Here is a 19,217-nt window from a genome sequence, read left to right as displayed (position 1 = left end):
CCAATGTCATGCCTGAAGTAGTGCTATTTATTTTCATGTGCCAGTTGAAGCATATTTCACTTCCACAGATATAAATATGCACACATTTATGTGCAACTATGTAATGTCAGCATGGACTGGAGAATGAAAATCAAAACATTCAGCATCCATATCTTCCAAGTTGTGTAACTCAATTCATATGACAGATGGCATAGATGGGAAAAAGAGGCTAGTTTCCTACGCAGAGGGAGTAAGGAGAAGACCATTTTGTTGGAGAGGGACTTCAGTTTTACCCCTGGTTAGATTTTCCACTGTTTATGTCATTTAGATTGAGCCTGGAAGCTACCTGCTCCTCAGAACCAGCTTCCAATCTTTAGTGAACCATCAAAACCAGCTTCCTTTCTTTGCTGCTCCATGTGGCTTGTTTGTTCCTACTTCAACAGTGGTAGGTCAGGGTCAGGAATCCTTTGTAACTCTGAGTGAAGCTACTAGACAAATGTTCCCCCGCTGTTTCATTTGGAGTATATATATGTATACTTCCCCATATATTTAGATATGTATGTATGCATACTCATATACACACAACTTAATAGGAAACATCAGTATAAGGTGATGCTTACTGTCTTGTCTCAGAATATTCTGTTTCATTCCAGCTTAGTTTGTGCCCTGTCCTTCACAGTACTACTTGTGGTTGATCGTCAGAGGATGCTTCCTCTCCTTATTCTGCCTGCAATAGAATTGTACCCTCCAGTGTTGTACACAAGTGACAGCTCTTGCTAACCACAGGTTCTTTTTATTTCCTAAATATGAGATTGGTTGACCTTGTGCGATTGCAAGCTGTATTAGTGGTTATAAAGTAATTCTTAATTCTAGCTATCCTGTCTGACTTAAAGACTTTTTTGATAGGAAAGTCCAAAGGCTCATGCCTTGCTGTGTGAAGGAGAATTATCTTCCATTTGTTCTAAAAATAAAAGGCAATAATTTCATAAAGTGACCTTTTGTTCCAGTGTTATGAGACAGGGACTGATCATTTTTCAGTGTGTCTGTCATAATTTTTAATTATTACAATTAAATTAAAGTCAAAAATAAATTGTGCTGCTATACTGTTATCAGAGGCATTCAGTGCTTGATTCATTTCATTTTTTTCCCCTGTAAGCTCTGCAACTGATGGGTAGTGTGCGAGTCCCATGTGCACAAGCAGATGGGGAAATTTTAGTCTTTAGTCATCAATGCTCTTTGAAGATTCCCTTATAATTCTCTTTTCTGGCCAAATAATATGTGGGCTGACAATAATAAGTCAAATACCCATTCTTCTATACTTCAGCCACCCTTTTTGTTGACCTCATTCTGATCCTTTGTCTTAAAAATACAACTGAATGCTGTTCTAGATTAAGAGAACTTTTCTTTGTGCCGTAATATCACAAATACATTTTGCTATCATCTTTTATTGTCACTTCTTTAGTCTACATTGAATTTCAGTAAAAATGCTAAATCACAGTGAGCAAATACATTCTGAGATGTGTTCTCAATTTTGATTTAATTAAAAGAGTTAAAAGTACGTCTTACCTTATTTACCTTATATTCAAACTGGTCCATCTAACTCATATGTTTATCCCAACTGAACTTTGTTGTTGTTGTTGTTGTTGTTATTATTATTATTATTATTATTATTATTATACTAAACCAGGAGAAGCAGCTTCTTCATGCTTTTTGTGCCCTCCAGGTACCTTAATGCCTCATCATTTTGTCTCTTTTCTGAGAAACCCTCACTAAAACTATTCAATAGGTGTTTTGGACCCAATTTATCTATGGGTGGCCTCATAAATTATTAAATAATACAAAATATTGCTTTCTTTGTGTTATGCTTGGCTTTGGATCCAAGAATCATGGATAGAAGTCTTCACTAACTGCTCTTTATCATCATACTTATTTTAAATGCAAGGCAATTTTTTGGCAGCTGGAATATTGCCTTACGTTACAGTAAGTGCATATCTCAAGAGTAAGATCGTTTCCAGTCATTTCTGTTTGAATAAAATGTATATGTAGACAATGTATGTGTAGACACTGCAGAACTGGATGTTTAAACTCACAGCTATGTGAGAGCCCTAGTCTTGGACTTGAAAACATTTTACCCGTGGCCCAAACTCATTGATGGAAATTAGTGTCACAAAGATTTCTTGCAGTACAGCTAAGTTAAGGAAACCAGACCTTATGTAACTCAGAAATGGAAGCCTTAAATTCCAAGAAATCTTGGTGATGTATGTTAGGAGCCAGAATATGATGAACAACCATGAAAGTCAACTTGCCAGCTAATTAAGATGCAAGTAACTATCTGTATGCTTTTAGAATTAATAGGATGTTCCCAAACCTCATGAAAGTTGTACTGCTGGGGAATGGAAATAGTACATACTTCAGAAATGTACCTTATTTTTTATTTGATAGCTTCTGGGTTAGTAGATTTTAACTTTTCATCTCCTAACTCTATGCTTAGTTGTATTTTACTTTGAAAAATGTTCCTGAAAACATAATGCACTTCCACAGTGTTATCAGAAGAGTTCAGTACTGGAACTGAGGTTTCATTTGCCTTTTACAAGCCTTCCAGCTGATGGGCAGAATTTAAGTCCCCATGGTGCACAAACAGATGGGAAAATGTTGGTCTTTAGTTTTCAGTCATCAGTGCTAATTCTTTTATCTTCTGAATGCATTAGTGCAACAGACTATGCCTGTCAAGCAATCTGTAATATGTGCCATGACAGTCTTTTTTTTTTTTTTTTTTTTTAAACTCTACTGAAAATCCTTTCTGTGAAATGACATTGTCTACATTTTATTAGCTTAAGGAAAAATGTGTTATTCATAAATTGGTTATCAAAATGGTTGTGGAACTTTGATGGTTTTAAAGTACTATTTTTATTAAAGTGCTTCAACAGCAAATCTGTTTTTAAATATAGCTGACTATTTCTTTAGATGTCACTGATCTTATATGTGTACATCTATATGATGCCTTTTATAAACAGCCGCTACATTGGCACGCTTCTTTATTCTGTTTTAGCTAGTTTTTCACAGAGGTTATGCATGGGATTTTCAGAACACTGTAATTCATATTCTTTATGCACATTGGCATGCATCCATAAATCCTAATTTCTAGATTAAAAAAACAAACAACCAAAAGGTCTGTTTTGACCAGGAGTTAAGATGCATATTCAGATTTTGGTGCTCCTTTCTGCAATGTGGAAACACAGGATTGCTGCGAATTAAAGAATTTTACTTCATGTTTCACTTGTCAGCTGAAATTCTTTTACAAGGATCTTACACAAGGATGGTTGCTGCACAAACATGATTGAATTCCCAACTGTATTTGCATGAAGGTTCCTTGTCTGGTCTATCTTGTAGCTATGAGGGAAAAAAACAGAGTAGCAATGGTATAGCATAGCATTTTATTAATATAAATGCTAATGCTTTAGAAATTATTTAAGTGCTTTGAAAAAAAAAATCGTCACTGAGTTCTCCACTGCTTTACTTTAGTATATCTTAGTGGAGATAATCAGTCCCCTGTCTTTGGCTTGTTTTATGTGCCAGGAGAGTGCTTAAAAGATACAGAATTCAGCTTTGGTTATGTAGGCTGTGTTGTCACAGACATAAGGGATTGAGTGTTGTGTTTGTATGATGTGGCATCAGGCACACCGAAACTGAATCCAAGCCTTTACTTGCATTGCAAGTTAACCTTATCCAGGTGTCAGACAACTCCTGCTTCTTGTGAAAGAATAATTTTGGTAATGTGTCAGGCATGGGGTTATAGACGGTGGCAACTTGTACAGAGTTTAAAGCCCTGAAATAGAGTCAGCCTCTTCACCTGATCTGCAGGTAGCCATTGACTGAAGGTCAACTGGGCCAGCCCAGTTTACGGAGCTTTGCTCTCTGCAGATCCATAGAAAGGGAACTGAGAGGTTTTTCCAATTGTGTGAAGGGAGAATTTGCCTGTCACCATGAATATGCTTTAAAGTGCAGCACTACTAGGGAGGAAATCAGCTGAGCAGGAGGATTCGTTCCTTTCATTTTTTCTGGAGCTACACAAGTGCATGTAGGGCATGCAGGGACCATTTGTTAGGGTATCAAATGACAAGCATGACGGATGCAGCTAGGTCTTTCCAGTTGTTATTTTGATTTGTGATCCATGGGTTTTAATTCTGAATTGCTGAAAGGAGTGTAAGTTCTTTCTCAAATTATTTTGAAAAGAGACACCCTGGAAAGAAAGGAAGAAAATATCTTCAATTTGGAAATCCCTATGCACCACTTGCATATTTTCAATACTTTTAAAAGTTTAGGTTTCAATAAATACAAGTTTACTGAGGGGAAAACAAAACAAAACAAAACAAAAAAACAAACAACAAACAACACACTATTATTTTGGAAAACTAATGTTTGGGTCTGGTATCCATTGCATTCAGGGTATGGTGGTGTTCAGATGTGGAAGCAAACTACCTGCAAGTACCTTAACTGCCTGAGAGAAGCTATAGTTTATTTGTAACAAATAACTTTGAAAGTCCAGTCATCAGTCTTAGCTTACTGAAAACCCCGCTTAATCACACATCAGTTATGTCCCCTCAGGCTACAGTGGTGGAAATTGCCCTGAAAGGATGAAGAATAGGCTTGTGTTGCTTCTGTACAGCTGAAATTTTAATTAATTTTTTTTTTTTTATTATTATTATTTTTTTCCCCCACTGAGATATGTAAAAGAAAAGAGCCTGCTAAGATTAGCTGCATAGCAGATACTACTGTTCGGGGAATGATTTTCTATCAGTCCCAATCCTGTCTTCTGTAAAGGAACTATGCTTTTTCTTTTATTTGGGAGGGATCATTAAAGCCAAAGTAGAAGCTAGAGCAGCTTTGAGGCAATTGTGCTGTGTGCTGTAGGCTGTACTGGAACTTAAAGATCTTTATAGATGGCTTATAAAGATTCATGATCTTTCTTCCATTCTCTGTCAAGTCCTGGGGGAGGAGAAAAAACAGTAAAAAAAAAAAAAAAAAAAAAAAAAAAAAAGTAGAAATAGGTAAGCTAAGGGGTGGGTAGACTCCTACCCCTGAATCTGCTCAGGGGAAAATGATAGCTGACTTTTCATGGGCTTCTTTTTACGGTTTGTTCTGAAACAAGAATCCTTGTTTTACTCTGGAATTGATACAAATTGATTAGCTATGTAGCTGACATCATAACGATGTGCAGTGTCATGGGGAAGGGACTTTAAAAAAGATTTATGTGGAAAAAGTTAAAATGAAAGAGGTAAGATGGCAATCATCATTTTGAGAGACAATATCTAGATTCTATACCATGTAGTTTCTATACTTTTCTATATCCTAAAAGAGAAAAGTGGTAACTCAGCTTGTGTCTGTCCATTTGCTTCTTATTAAGTAGGTAAACCTGGATTACAACAGGAAACAAGTAGGGCAACTTTCAACAGAGAATCTCTAATTATAATCACTGAAACCTCATTTTTTTTCTTTTTTTTTTTTTTTTTCCAGCTCTTCTTGTAACTAAATTGTTATTTTTGTGAAATAATTTCCTGCCTACAGAAAGTCTGTTCTTGAAATGAGTTGGAAAGAAAACATGCTTTTGAACTGAGAACAGCTGCTCAATCTCATTTACTCTTTTACTTTATTTTGTTGTCTGTGGTTTGCTAACGTGAAGTCTTTTAATTTTTTTGATCCCTGCCTTGAGAACTGTTCCTGTTCTGCTTAGTATTGTGAATTTGTGGAAAGTGAGATCCATTGCTACTGACCTAAAAACAAAGATTGTTTCTGCCTCTGTCTCATTCATGCTTTTTTCCCCCTTTCTTTCTGTTTTATATCCACACATATTCCTCAGGCTGTATTTTGTGTCTGATTACCTTCATACAGCCCCATGGTTGTAATCCTGGGTAAAAGAAGCAGTGGCTGGGTCATGACTGAAAATCTCATATAATATTTTAGAATAAAACAGAGCAGAACAGTTGGAAGAGACCTTCAAAGGTCATCTAGTCCAACTGCCTGACCACTTCAGGGCTAACCAAAAGTTAAGGCATGTTACTGAGGGCATTGTCCAAATGTCTCTTAAACACTGACAGGCGTGGGGCATCAACCACTTCACTAGGCAGTCTGTTTCAGTCTTTGACTACTCTCACAGTAAAGAATTTTTTCCTAATTTATGATATACCTAGGACTATCTATTATACAATTAAACAGAAAATACTTATTTTTTTCTAATACTCAAATAACCTGCATAGAACACAACTCTGAAAGAATAATTTAAAGCCTGCAATAGCACATAGGAGTTTCTACTTGGATTTCAGTAGATCTATCCAGAAAGTCAGACTTTCTGGATACTGCCTGGCTTCCAGCTAAAATGGATGCTGACTCTGGTTCAGAAAGCAGTTCAAGCATGCTCTCTCAACCAGCTAACAACCTCTGTCAGCCCAAGGATGTATTAGCCCTGGCATCGCAGCTGGGGAGATAAGCAAGAGGAAGTACCTTAAAATTCTGCAGCTAGGTGGAGAGATGTTCTAATACTTCTCAAGTTCTTCAGAAACCTCAGTAAGTGAGGTATCCTCTAAGAATGCCTAAATCGGATTACATTATGAGAGTTGTGATGATATTATGTTTCTGGACATAAAACCTAGTGGCTAGAACTCTGAGCCAGGATATAGGAGATGGCTGGAGAGGATCTAAACCCTCAGCTCTTTTTTTCCCACAAAATAGCCTTTATAATTATATCCTTACAGTGTTGGGAGAATATGTTTTTTACCTCTCCTGATGACATTAGGCTCCTGATAAACAAAATAATGTGGAATTCAGAGTGACAGAAGAAATCCTTGAAAATCTGTTAAGAAGGACACATTCCTTAGAATAAAGATTCCTGTGTTCCTGTTCTATTTCAAGTAATGGTAGGTAGATATATTTCACATTAGGGAATCATGGTAAGATGTAAAAGAAACATTGGGAATAAGAAAAAGTATCATGGATTACTAGCCAGCTGGTAAATAGCACTGATATGGCTGAAAGTTCTAAGACTGACATTAAATCAAACATTTAATTAAAGGCTTGCCAGTATGCATGTTAGTTTGATTTGTAGATTTCAATTATTCTTTAAAAAAAAAAAAAAAAGAGAGAGATTGATGAAGAAAATACAGAATAAATAGTATGCTTATGAGTTAACAGTATCACTAATTAGGATTTCCAAATGTAGAATGTGGACTAAACTCAACCCTTATTTTACTAGTGAGAATTTGGACATTGATCCACTGGGATTTAGCTACAGCAAAATATTCTTAAGAGTTTGTGACTGTATTTATACCTTTGCCCTTGAGTCAAGTGGTAAAGTATGGCTTGAACAGGAAGAGTACCCTGAAGAGGACTCTGGATATGCGTACAGTCAGTTCACAAGTGATTATGTGGTGAAGGTAAATTCATCATTGTAAATTCTTGCGAATCAAAAAGTCTGCTAAAACTTGGACTTCAAAAGCTGTTCCCCCTACCCCTCCACCTTCCAGAACAGTGTTTGGAAAGGAAGAGTCCAACTGCTCCAACACCATTGTACAAAAAGCGTTGTTCAACACTGTACTATTCTAAATAACCCAGAAGTTCAGCTATACAAATATATGATCCTGTGATAGCTTAGAGTGGGAATGTACACTGTATGATTATTCTGCAGTTGTAGCCAGTGAATTTGAAGTTGTTCATTTCTCTTTTCACTGAATGGGAAATCATCTCACACTACTTTATGCTGGCAAAAATGTGTGTGTGTGTAGATTGGTACTGTGAAGCCCTTGACATCTAACCTGCCCCACTCTGTGATCAGTACCTGGTCTTTAGGGTCATCGGTTTTTCTGTATGTATGGAATTAAGCTATTTTATCAAGTCTGATGGAAATGAAAACATGGTATGTTCTGCAAAAAAGGAAAGCAGAAATTAAAACAGGATTAAAAATGTGCAGTAAATTAGTGCTATCACAAACTGAAGTATTTTGAATCATTGTTTCTGAAACCAGAAGTGAAATCTTTTCTTCTTTCAATAGCCAAAAGTATTTTCTCTCTTGCAGGAGGCTTTGATATCTGGTCACACGGGGACACTGTGCAAATCTGGTGCTGTCCACTCAGTTGTTATTGATTACCAGCGTTCACTCTCACATGGTCTTTCTATGTATGGATGTTGTTCCACATAGCAGTGCATGCACTTCAGTTGCATTTTGCATTCTGTATATTGAATCAGGTTTCTGTGGGAGCATTTTTTATAACCTATTCCCTTCAAAGTCTTCCTAAAATGAAGCAATTTATCATTGAAGGCAAATATTTTTCTCTGAAATATTTTTTATAACTTATGGGATATATTCAATAAAGTTTTTCAAGACATTCATCTTCTTTATGAGAAATGACTGGAGTATGAAGGTGTGTTGAGAATGGGTAAGCCAGTAACTTGTACGTGCTATGCTGAGCACTGCATGCAGAATTCAAGTGGGTGGATAAAATACTTGAACTGAAATGGAATAAACAAGGTACTGCATTTTGTATTTAAACTAAGTATGCACAGAACTTTGGAAACTCTAATATCAATAGCCTGGTGAAAGTATTCCTCGGAGTTCTTTCAAGAACTACAAACAGAAATTTAGGAACAAATTAGGACTATATGCAGATAGTCTGCATTGCTGGTTATATCTAGGTTTCTTATTGTCTGTCTGACAAGATCATAGATGTAACAGTAACACTCATACTTTAGCACAATCTTGACCATCAGAGTTTGGGCTAAATGTGCAGTATTAATGACATCTGTTACCTTCAACATGTTCTGCATCTTTGTCATGCTCTGTCTGTACTTTTACTCGAGACTGCTGCTTTTGTGCTGCTTAGTTTGCTTCTCTTTCATTTATTCTGCCCTGACCACCATCAGTTAGTTACCTGTGTGAGCATCTGTCACCTTTTCTGCCACCTTTAGAATTGCCATCTTTTCTCCACTCATACAAGAAGCTAAATGGAAAGTTTGCATTTTAATTAGAAAATAAGATTTCAAATCCTCTTATAGGACCTACCATAGTTACCCAAGAGATGCCTGGGAGTAAAAAGAATGCTGAGGATCTGAAAAGTCTGTGTCACATTTAACAGTGAGGAATTTCCAGTGCATTGCAGGCAAATATGTAATCAGTGAACAGGAGGATATGCTCCATACTATATACACTTGGAAATATTGGTGTGTACAATTTGCATCATACTGACAACCTGTTAACCTTTTTTTTTTTTTTTTTTTTTTTATGGGATATTGTGCCATTCACTTAGAAAGGAAAATACAGTAAAATTTCTCACCTTTAGATGGTAGCACAACGTATTTATGGGTATAAAACCTGCAGTTTGTTTAAAACTCAAAATTTCCAGTTTGTGGGAAATTTTGTTATTGCAACAAAGACAGAAGAGTTTTGGTCTGTCTTAATGGTTGTGAAAACTGCTGCTAAAGGAAACGAGCTCCTTACTTGCCATCAGCTGCTTTGCATGTCTCTGAATGTCTCCCCTTTCCCTGAACTAAGGTCATCATGCTTCCACAGGTTTCTATAGCACATGTGCCGTGTACAGTGCATGTGCATGTTCCTGTGTGGCAAAAAAAAAAAAAAAACAAAACAAAACAAAAAAAAACAAAAAACAAAAAACAAACTTATTTACTGAAAGGGTTGTTAGGCATTGGAACAGGCTGCCCAGGGAAGTGGTGGAGTCACCATCCCTGGAAGTCTTTAAAAGACGTTTAGACGTAGAGCTTACGGATATGGTTTAGTGGGGATTGTTAGCGTTAGGTAGAGGTTGGACTCGATGATCTTGAGGTCTCTTCCAACCTAGAAATTCTGTGATTCTGCGATTCTGTGAAAATGCAAAATACGAATTTATTAGTTGTTCCCCATGTTTCCTGAGTTAACATGAAGAGTATGTTGTGGTTGACTTTTTTTTTTTTTTTTTTTTTTTTTACACATCTGAATATCAATTATTGCCAAAAACAGTGTCTGACTAACTGGTAAAATCATCTGGGAAATCCTATGCTTCAACATGTGCTACGGTGGCTTTATCACTAAATTTATATTAAATTCATATTTTGACTAATTGTAAACGGTTATTTATACATTGGCAACACTTCAGCTGTATCTGGATTAATTAATTTGTTTTTCATTTGTTTGGTTTGTGGATGTACCTGAAATAATTAATGTGTTTTTAATTTGTTTGGTTTGTGGGTTCTAATGATGAATAACTATAAGTTTTCCATTGGTATGCATACCAAAATCTGGTTCAATAATGAGAATCCCTTGATAAAAAATGCCCATAAGAAAGTTAATTTGAAATAGTTACAGTGGGAAGTCTGTCTTTCACAGCCTCATGTGAAAGAGAGGAAAATGAGGGAAAAATAAAACCTTGTGAGAAAGGAAGCAATTTTTATCTATGTACCTTTTCTCAGCTTTGTTTCCATAAAGACAGGAAAAAATGATTGGATAGCCTAGGGATTTTTTTTTTCTTTTCTTTTTTTTTTTTTTTCAGATGTCTTTCACAAAGGTGGATTATTTCAGTTCAGGACCTCTTTGAAAGCATAGCTAAGCACAGAAATAGAATTAAGAACTATTTTTGTGAATGCACCAAAGGAGCTGAGCTTAACAAAAATTTCCATTACCTGCCCCTGTGTGTACTGAAGTCTTTGAATTACGTACTCCTGAATCAAACGGCTCCTCTCATGAGACAAAAAGATAATCTTTTTTCATAAGCTGCACCCAGAACTGCTTTGCTTTGCGAAGCATGCTGGAGTTTTATAGTGGGCAGGCTGCCAGTGGGGCTGCAGATGGCCTGTGTGGACTGAGCCATGGCTGCCCCATGCAGGGCACAGCCAGTTCCAGCCAGCTCTGCTGTGAGAAAAAACAGCCCACCATGTGCTGAAATTGAACTGAGCATCAGGAGGAGTTTATGTCACCTATGGAAAATATATTTATTTATTTATATAAATAAATATATTTATTTATATATAAATAAATATATTTATATTATATATAAATATATTTATATATTTATATATATAAATAGCTGGGAATGGCTAGAAGAAATGCAGGGGACACGGGAGATTTTGCCAGGGCAGGGAAGACACCCAAAGAGTGGCAAGGGAGGAGCAAGAAAGACACTGAGGCAACAGGGGTTGAAAGATAAAGTCCAAAGAAGTGGGGGGCAATAGGTTAACCAAAGTAAAATTCCTCGACTGAACACTTGTTTTCCGGGCAGTGACAGACTTTATAAATAGTAGTATTTGTGTCTATTCTCAAGACATTTGATAGAGTTCTTAAAACTAGATTTGCTGTGGTCAGGTGGGTCATACAGCCTTCTCCCATGAGGTGACTAGCTTGGTGGGTGAGCAGTGGCTGTTGTTTACTGTAGTAATGCTTTTGACACAGTCTCCTGTGGCATCCTCATAGATTAAGTGGTAGCTGAGTTTAGGGAAACAGACAGTGAGGGGGATTGAAGCCTGGCTGCATAGTTGGGCAGGCCCAGAGGGCCCAGATCAGCAGCCTACGGTCCAGCTGGAGGCAGCTGACCAGTGGTGTACCCCAGGGGCTGGTATGAGGTCCAGTCCTGTTCAACATCTTCATTAATCACTGGGATGATGGGCTACAGTGCAACCTCAGAGAGTTAGATGATGATACAAAACTGGGAGGAGTGGCAGATAACACCATATTAAAAGTGCTTATTTTTAAAAGCCACAAAGGATTTATTTTTAAAGAAAGATGCTACTTTTAAAACCATATCACTGGCCAGAATTGCCTCCTCACTTGAGTTCTGAGAACGTCTCCTATCTCCACTGTCCCAGCTTTTACTAGCCTTGACCTTCAGTTTGAGTGCAGCTCATTGTGCTTGTTTCTGAAGAAATAAGTTAATGTAGAACTACCAAAAAAAATTACTTGGAGCTGAGTAATTCGATATTATATTCTCCTTTCAATGACATTATATTATGTTTTACAGAAGGAATGAAAAGTGTGCTGGTCCATTTCCTAATTTTCCTGAGTTTAGTGTCAAATGTCTCTTGTTTTCTTAGCTCAAGCAGGAAGAAAATGTATGTAGATCTATTTTATTATTGTTCTCCTGAACTACTTCTGGCATTGCTTAGGGAGTATGCTAGGAAGTATAGGTATCTTCAAGAGTTTGTGGTGTTTTTTTTTTTTTTTTTTTTTTTTTTTTACTGCATGCAAGTCAACTGGATACAGAAGTATGTTACTTCATCGACTCTACTATTACCAGCAGATTCTTATGGGCAAAACAGTAAATAGTTATTAAGCCAGTCTGCAAAGAGGTTATGATCTACAAATCCATCCTTATCTGCTTTTTGATCAACTCTTTAATTTTGGTTAGCAGGATAGGCAACTAGAAATTTATTTTTATAGCACTATAATGAATGGAACATTTTATACTTTGTAAGTCTCCTTCCGTGTAAGTCTTCTGTTCCTTTTCACTAAGCATGAGAGACGGCTACTCTCATCTAATCTCATTTAGCCATCTAACAGATATGCATCTAATCTAAATTTGCTGTCTAGGTTCCCCTTACAGGCAGTACAACAACACAGACACTAAAAGAAAGTAACATACTGCATAGCATGATAGGTTATTTTGCTGGATAGTCTATCACCTTGTGGGATATCTCAGGTATTTGAGACAGCTGCGGTGAGTCATTCTTTGATGCTTTCTGTCCCCTTGTCACTACAAAGGGAACCCAGGAGATTAGCTCAGACTAGCAGTCCAGTTTCAACACCTTAAATCTGATGACATGAAAGCCACATGAATTTGCTAGTTTGCGATGCTGTATTTTATTCTGATCCAGGAGCTGACCCCATTAAGTTTTTCTTTGATATGGTACTTAGAGTGTAAGCTTCTGAAAGAAGCAGTCATATCTTCTATTAATAATTCCTTATTACAGTTGACCTCTGCCACTGTGGTTTTAAGAAAGGCTGTCCTTAGTGCTCCTCATTTTTATTTGCTAAACTTTTATCATACAAGCTGGTAAGAAAAGTAATTAGATTTACCAGAGGTCATTCTTATTTCATAATTCCTTTCAGTTAAAAGTCATAGAACATTTGAAATGAATTAAAGTTATAACCTCCTAAAGAAGATACATGACATTTTACTGTAAACTTTTATGTCCACAAGACATTTATAATATTTTCAGAGATATGAAGAGAGCTTTCATATTTTATTTTTTTTTAAAAAAGCCCTTCATAGTGCAAATTGTGACACTAACGATACTTAATATAGAAAATACAAGGTTTCTTACTGTTATGGTATTTTCTCTTCAATCTTCTCATGTGTCTATTGCCATTCCCTCCTCTCCCCCTCCTAATGGCTCCTTTTAGTTGTGTGTCTTTATATTGAATTTTGAATGAAACTTACAGAAATGTCAGTCTGTCTCCTTTAGGGACTACAATTGAAATCATCAAGCTCACTTTCATTGTCTCCAGTTGGTGACAAATGGCAATTTTATTTAGCAAGGGATGGTTCTTTGTGAGGCTGAATTGATGGATGAGGCCATAAGAGGTTGGGCCGGCTGACAAGGTTACCCCTACCACCTGTCTGCCCATCCCTGCTGCCTGGGTGTCTGCGCTGCTTGTCAGTCAGCTTTTTGAACCATTGCTGTTTTTACTGTGTAGTGTTTTAAGGCAGACTGTAATTGGTGACAGCTTAGTTTACTTTAAAACGCTGTGCTGCAAACTGTGGTGGTTCCAAAACTCACTGATGAACAGCTCAGACATCTGTGCAGTAAAGGCCGGCTGGACAGATAGTGTGGCAACAGCATCAGCTGTCCCCAGCATAGCCAGTCCTTTCTGATGTTCAGAAGTTCTTTATTTTATGTGCTTTTTGTTTTGTTTTGCTTGTAATGTTGCAAGTTACAATCAGCCTGCTGTCTAGGAACTCCAGCTTTTAAATATTTTTGAATGGGAATGTTAGCTGGTCCTGATATATAAGAACCCCAATAGTGTTTTCAGATTTCATTGCAAACTCATAAAATGTTTTTCACTCTTATATGTAGGCTGGAGCAAATGTACTGCTGCAAGATGTTAATGGAAACATTGCTCTTGATTATGCCATAGAAGGGACTGAATCCAGCAGCATCCTTCTAATGTACTTGGAAGAAAACGGTAAGTCAGCTCTTCAGATTCTGGAACGTTTTTATTGAACGTGACATCAAGTTGAAAAGAACAGATATTGATTTGACATATGTTAGCAACTCTGTTAGTTTGGAGATGGAGGGGAGGAATATGATCTGGAATCACAAAAGTTCTCAGTGTGTTCAGATTGGAACAACTAACACTGGTTAGGGACAGTGGCTGTTGTCAGATCTTCGTTTGCCCATTCATATGGAGATGCTACAATGTTAATTAGAAACAGAAAAATGGCAGTAATGCAGAAGCTTTTAAACCAAATAATTGAATGATGTCAGAAGTATTTTTTACATTTTATTTCATTTCCCATGTGAGTTATGTATACCATCAGAGTATGCTTTTATATGTTAAATATAAATCTCTGCAAATCTTCTGAATGGAATTGTATATGCAACTTTATTACTTATTTCACAATATTATTGTTTGGTTGGTTTTGCACTGAGGAAATGTAGCTAGATTTGTGTTATAAAATATGCCTAATATGTTGTAGATGACAACATCTGTATTGGAAAAAAACATTTGTTTTTCCAAATGTAGGTACAGATTCTGAAGTGACTTCTAGTATTGCTTTTGACTATAATTAACATTTTAAGGGGCTCATCATAAAACTGAAGAAAATGTATTAAGCAGAAAAAACAAAGAGCAGTAATAGAAAAATGTGTCATTTCACATTGTCTCCATATAAGAAATATGCTTTAACATAAACTAAGTTAAATTATGTTGTGTTAATGAATACTTAAAAGAAAAGTTAACTTAAACTGGCAAGGAAATCAGTCTTAGTGTCAAGTCCTATACTCTTGGTCCACAGAACATTGGTGTATTAAACAGGTGCATCAAAAGTTTGGTTCATCATCTTCAGTGGTCTACTCTTCTTCCCTAACTATATGCATCACAAAGAAACCTTGGTTTGCACTTGTTAGAATTTAATTAGTATCTTCTGAAGTATTTAGATATTCTACTGTAGTTAAAAACATTATAGTTGATAAGGGAATCACTGGAGGAAATAAAGCTTTGTGGATAAGTATTAATTACTTTGAAGTGCCCAAAATAAAGGGATCTCTGAGGGTTGTTTTCATGAAACTCTCATCATAGCAATAATCCCCATGCACACCTGCACATGTATGGTCATACATGGAGCAATGTTATGGCCAAAGGTCTTGTTGCACAAGAGCATTATCTGATCCTGTAGTAAATAGCATCCCCAGCCTGCAGTGTTGTGAAACACCCTTGTATAGTCTCACACTGTAAATACAATGTGTAGGGCATTTTCCCTATTCTTTGTACTTCACCTGCATTCCTAAAAGTTTTTTTTTTTTATATTTTCCATTCCATAGTGCAGTCTGATTTACAGCATTAAGATTGCTGTGTAAAATCATCTGTACTCTGTACATCTGTAATCATCTGTCATTGCTTTTTTTGTGGAGTTTACAAAGAAAAATAAAATCACATGCCATATGGCTCAGCTAACAGGAAAACAAGAAGCTATCAATTTATTTTTATGAAACAAAGTAAGATTGTAACAATCAGTTTTGATGGTACAGAGAACTTTGTTAACTGGGGAGATTAAAGATCTTAGAAGTCTTTTATGTTTGTAATTTCTTACAGATTTTATCACTGGGGTAGTTTTACTGCTTCCGGTTGCCGATTATACTTAAATGAGCTAAACCACTGTTTCCTTCCTCTTTTTTTTTTTTTTTTTTTTTTTTTTTTTTGAAGGTTATTTTAGAGGAAGCATTGAAACCTCTTTTATCTCCCTTCTTTATTAGCAAGATAGAATTTAAGTTATCTTTCTTACTATTTGTCTGTTTTGTGGAATGCCATTAAAATGTCAGTTAAGCATCTCAGGGAAGACAGCAAACATGACATTTCTATACAAGTGATGGTTCCAATTTTGTTTTTCAATGTATGATTATTTGATAAGCATTCTTGTTCTTTAGTGTCTTAGGTATGTATTTAGAGGTCGTAAGTTAATGAACTCGTCCTTTCTTATTTCTGCAAGCATAAAAGCACTTTAGTCTTACTTCATACAGGCCTAAGCAAGCCACCTTTAAATTGGTAACCCTGCAGACCTTAAGTTTGGCATAGCCAGCTGCTAAAATATTTCTTCAGCTTCCCAGACAGCTTTCTTGAATAATTCCCTTCCACGCCTACATGACTTATAGCATCCAAGCTATCTAGTCTAATGTTAACTTGGATCTGTTCAACATGCTCTACAGATCTTAGTGATGGTCTCAGCTGTGCCCTGTGATGGCTCCGCTGGAGCTGTCTGGAACAGGCTGTGTCCAATAAGGGGCAGACCCTTGCCTCTTACACCGGCCAGCCCTGCAACCCCTTGTGCTACCAAAGCCTTGACACCTACATGAAATGCATTTGGTCATGTGTTGTTCAACACTGGTACTTTTTTATGAAAATAAAAGCAATATGAAGATCCCAGATAAGTATATTTTTCATCATTTTTGATTACTATTAATTAAAAAAAAAAATAAGAAAAAGGATGCCAAAGTATTCTAACACTGAGGTTGTGTTATAGAAACCCTTAAAAAGATCTAGTAATCAAATGGGGGAAATATGTGTACTGTTTCCTAAGTGCACTCAAGAAAAGCCACTGCTGCAGATCAATATAATTGCATAAAAATACTTTTCTAGACTTTCATATTTAAAGCTATGAAAAGCTTTTCATAGACCTTAAGGAATTATTGCTAACACACTACAATCAGAATGGACTAAAGTGTCAACATATGCAAGTTGTTAGCACTAAAGATCAGTGAACCTAAGCTTAAATTAAATTCCCTTATTATTATTATTTTTGAGCCGTGTGCAAAGTGGTGTAAATGTCTGCTTGTAAGTTTTCTACTACTAATGTTGAAGCAGTAGGTTGTCAGAAAATCAGGCAACCAACACCAAACAGCCTCAGGGTAGTTTAAAGCTTTTTACTCTGTTCTTGGCTGGGAATCACCTACCTGTAGGACTATAACACACAAATAATCAATTTTCTGTGTAGAGCTAGATTAAATGCTGATAAAGGAATAGGTGACAGCATTGCCTGTGAGAACCAAGGGACTAAACTTCATGTTTCACTAGATCCCTTCAAGTCCTAAAAATGAACCACACAGAAAATGTGACACATTGAAAATGTTGTATTTGAGAGCGTTCATCTGTTTTCCTTTGGCCTGTTTTAAAAAAATATTTCTATTTTGTATTATTAGATTTAATAGACCACCTTAGTTTTTACATTTTTTCACTTTTGAGGAATTAACTTTCAAGTCTTAGACTCCTCTTACTATTTGTATGCTTCCAGCGTGCAAATGTGTGGTCAATTAAAGAAAAAAAATCCATCATATGGAAACATTTTGTTACCCATATGTTTTTATCAAAGGAAGAGCCTTTAAACTCACTGTGCAGACTTCTGGCACTTGAATTAACATTTTAAGTTATAGTCAGTAGGTTATAATCTACTTTGTAAGTGACTCTAGAAGGAAAACAGGGATCTCCTTGACTAATAGCCTTTACAGAAATTTGAAAAAAATTGTGAAGAACATCAGAAATGAGGGATGGCCTTTTAGTATCCTTTTGAAGTGCTTACTGATGAACAATCTAATTCTGTTACCATCAGAAATAAAAGACCAACATTTATAGAATATCTAAAATTACCATAGAATCATAGAATGGCTTGGGCTGGAAAGTACCTTAAAGAAAGTACCTTAATTCCAACCCCTCTGTGTGGCAGGGATGCCACACAGTAGGTCAGGTTTCCCAGGGCCAATTCTAACCTTTAACAAGTTAGAAAAAAGTTTTCAGTGTCCTGCATGTATCCACAGGTCCTGCAACCTGTTTGCCACACTCCCAGGGGTTTGGCTGCCTGTGCTCCAGGCCAGCTCTGATGTAGTAGAGCCGTGTAGCTTGGGGAACAGTTGGCTGAGAGGACAGCTCAGTAGTGGGATGGAGTTGGGAGATGCCTTGTCATGATCTTTCACTCATTCCCTGGCTCAAGAGCCATGGTCCTTGGTCCTTGGCCCTTGCCTGAGCCATGTCTTGGACCCTGACCCACTGTCTTGGCTTCCTAGCTTCATAGGACTGTTGGTTGGCCCAGATTCCCAGATCGCCAGACCTGGCTGATTTTCTTGTTCGGTATGCTGAGGCTTGCCCTGGGCAGTGGGGACACTGCCCCGTGTTCCCTGGCACTTGTTGAGTAGCCTGATCTTACAGCTCTCTCACAAAAACATCCAACCATAACATTAAGAACTTGCAGAGAAATATTGAGTACAGAAGTATTGTACATGATTAGCTAGTTTAAGACATGATGCTTGTCTCGAGTAACCAGGTGATGGTACACTTCTTTTGCTTCTGCATTCTAGTATTAACATTACAAATAAAATAAACATGCAAGACATCTCCACAGATGAATGCTTTAGGATTAAGCCTTGAGATTATGCCAGTCTGTTAAAATAAATGAGAGTTATTTTTGTTATCATACAAAGTAAGAAGAGACTGAATTCATGTAGCTAATTTTAGTTAGGTGGGTCATCAACATCCATATTATAGAAGAGAGAGTGTATTTCACTAGAGTGGGAGAGTTGTCACTCTGATGTCTACATGAGGGGAAAACAGGAATTTCATTTCTGATAGATTTTCAGAGTAAAAGGAAATAACCTAAACATCATTCATTTGCTTTGACAGCATATATAATAATAGCTTTAAAGACAAACATGTGAAACCCAGCAACAGCCATCAGTCAGTACTTCTGTAATGAATTAGAGCTATACCCTCAGTAGTTTTGCGAGTATGCATTCTTTTGCACATACTGAAAATACTGGCTTCCCTTCTCACATAATAATTGTTGCTGAAAAGTATCTGGTCACATCCTGAACTTTGAAAATCAGATGAACATAATGCTGTTAAGTGATGTTCACAAGAGCTACTGAACTGTGTAATTTTACAAAACTGATGCTCTTTGTAAAGCTATCTAATAAGTGTCCAGTAGAGCTGAAACTTTATGCAAATAAAGCTGGATGAAGTAACAGCCACACATGAATAGTATCATGAATGAAAATGAATATAT

General features: G+C 36.6%; 1 protein-coding gene across 1 annotated transcript in view; it reads left to right on the top strand.

Annotated features, from left to right (window-relative positions):
* Nucleotides 1-19,217, top strand: part of MYO16 (myosin XVI) — a gene marked incomplete at its 5' end in the record, with an annotated part of 305,366 nt that overhangs the window by 67,514 nt on the left and 218,635 nt on the right. Inside the window, 1 exon segment of the mRNA XM_082751937.1 lies at nt 14,026-14,134. Coding sequence (XP_082608063.1) covers nt 14,026-14,134 — 109 coding nt within the window.

The sequence above is a fragment of the Aythya marila genome (assembly GCF_965140915.1).
Source record: "Aythya marila genome assembly, chromosome: 1".
Classification (NCBI taxonomy): domain Eukaryota; kingdom Metazoa; phylum Chordata; class Aves; order Anseriformes; family Anatidae; genus Aythya; species Aythya marila.
Note: the sequence above shows the minus strand (reverse complement) of the source record. Positions and strands in the feature narration are given on the sequence as shown.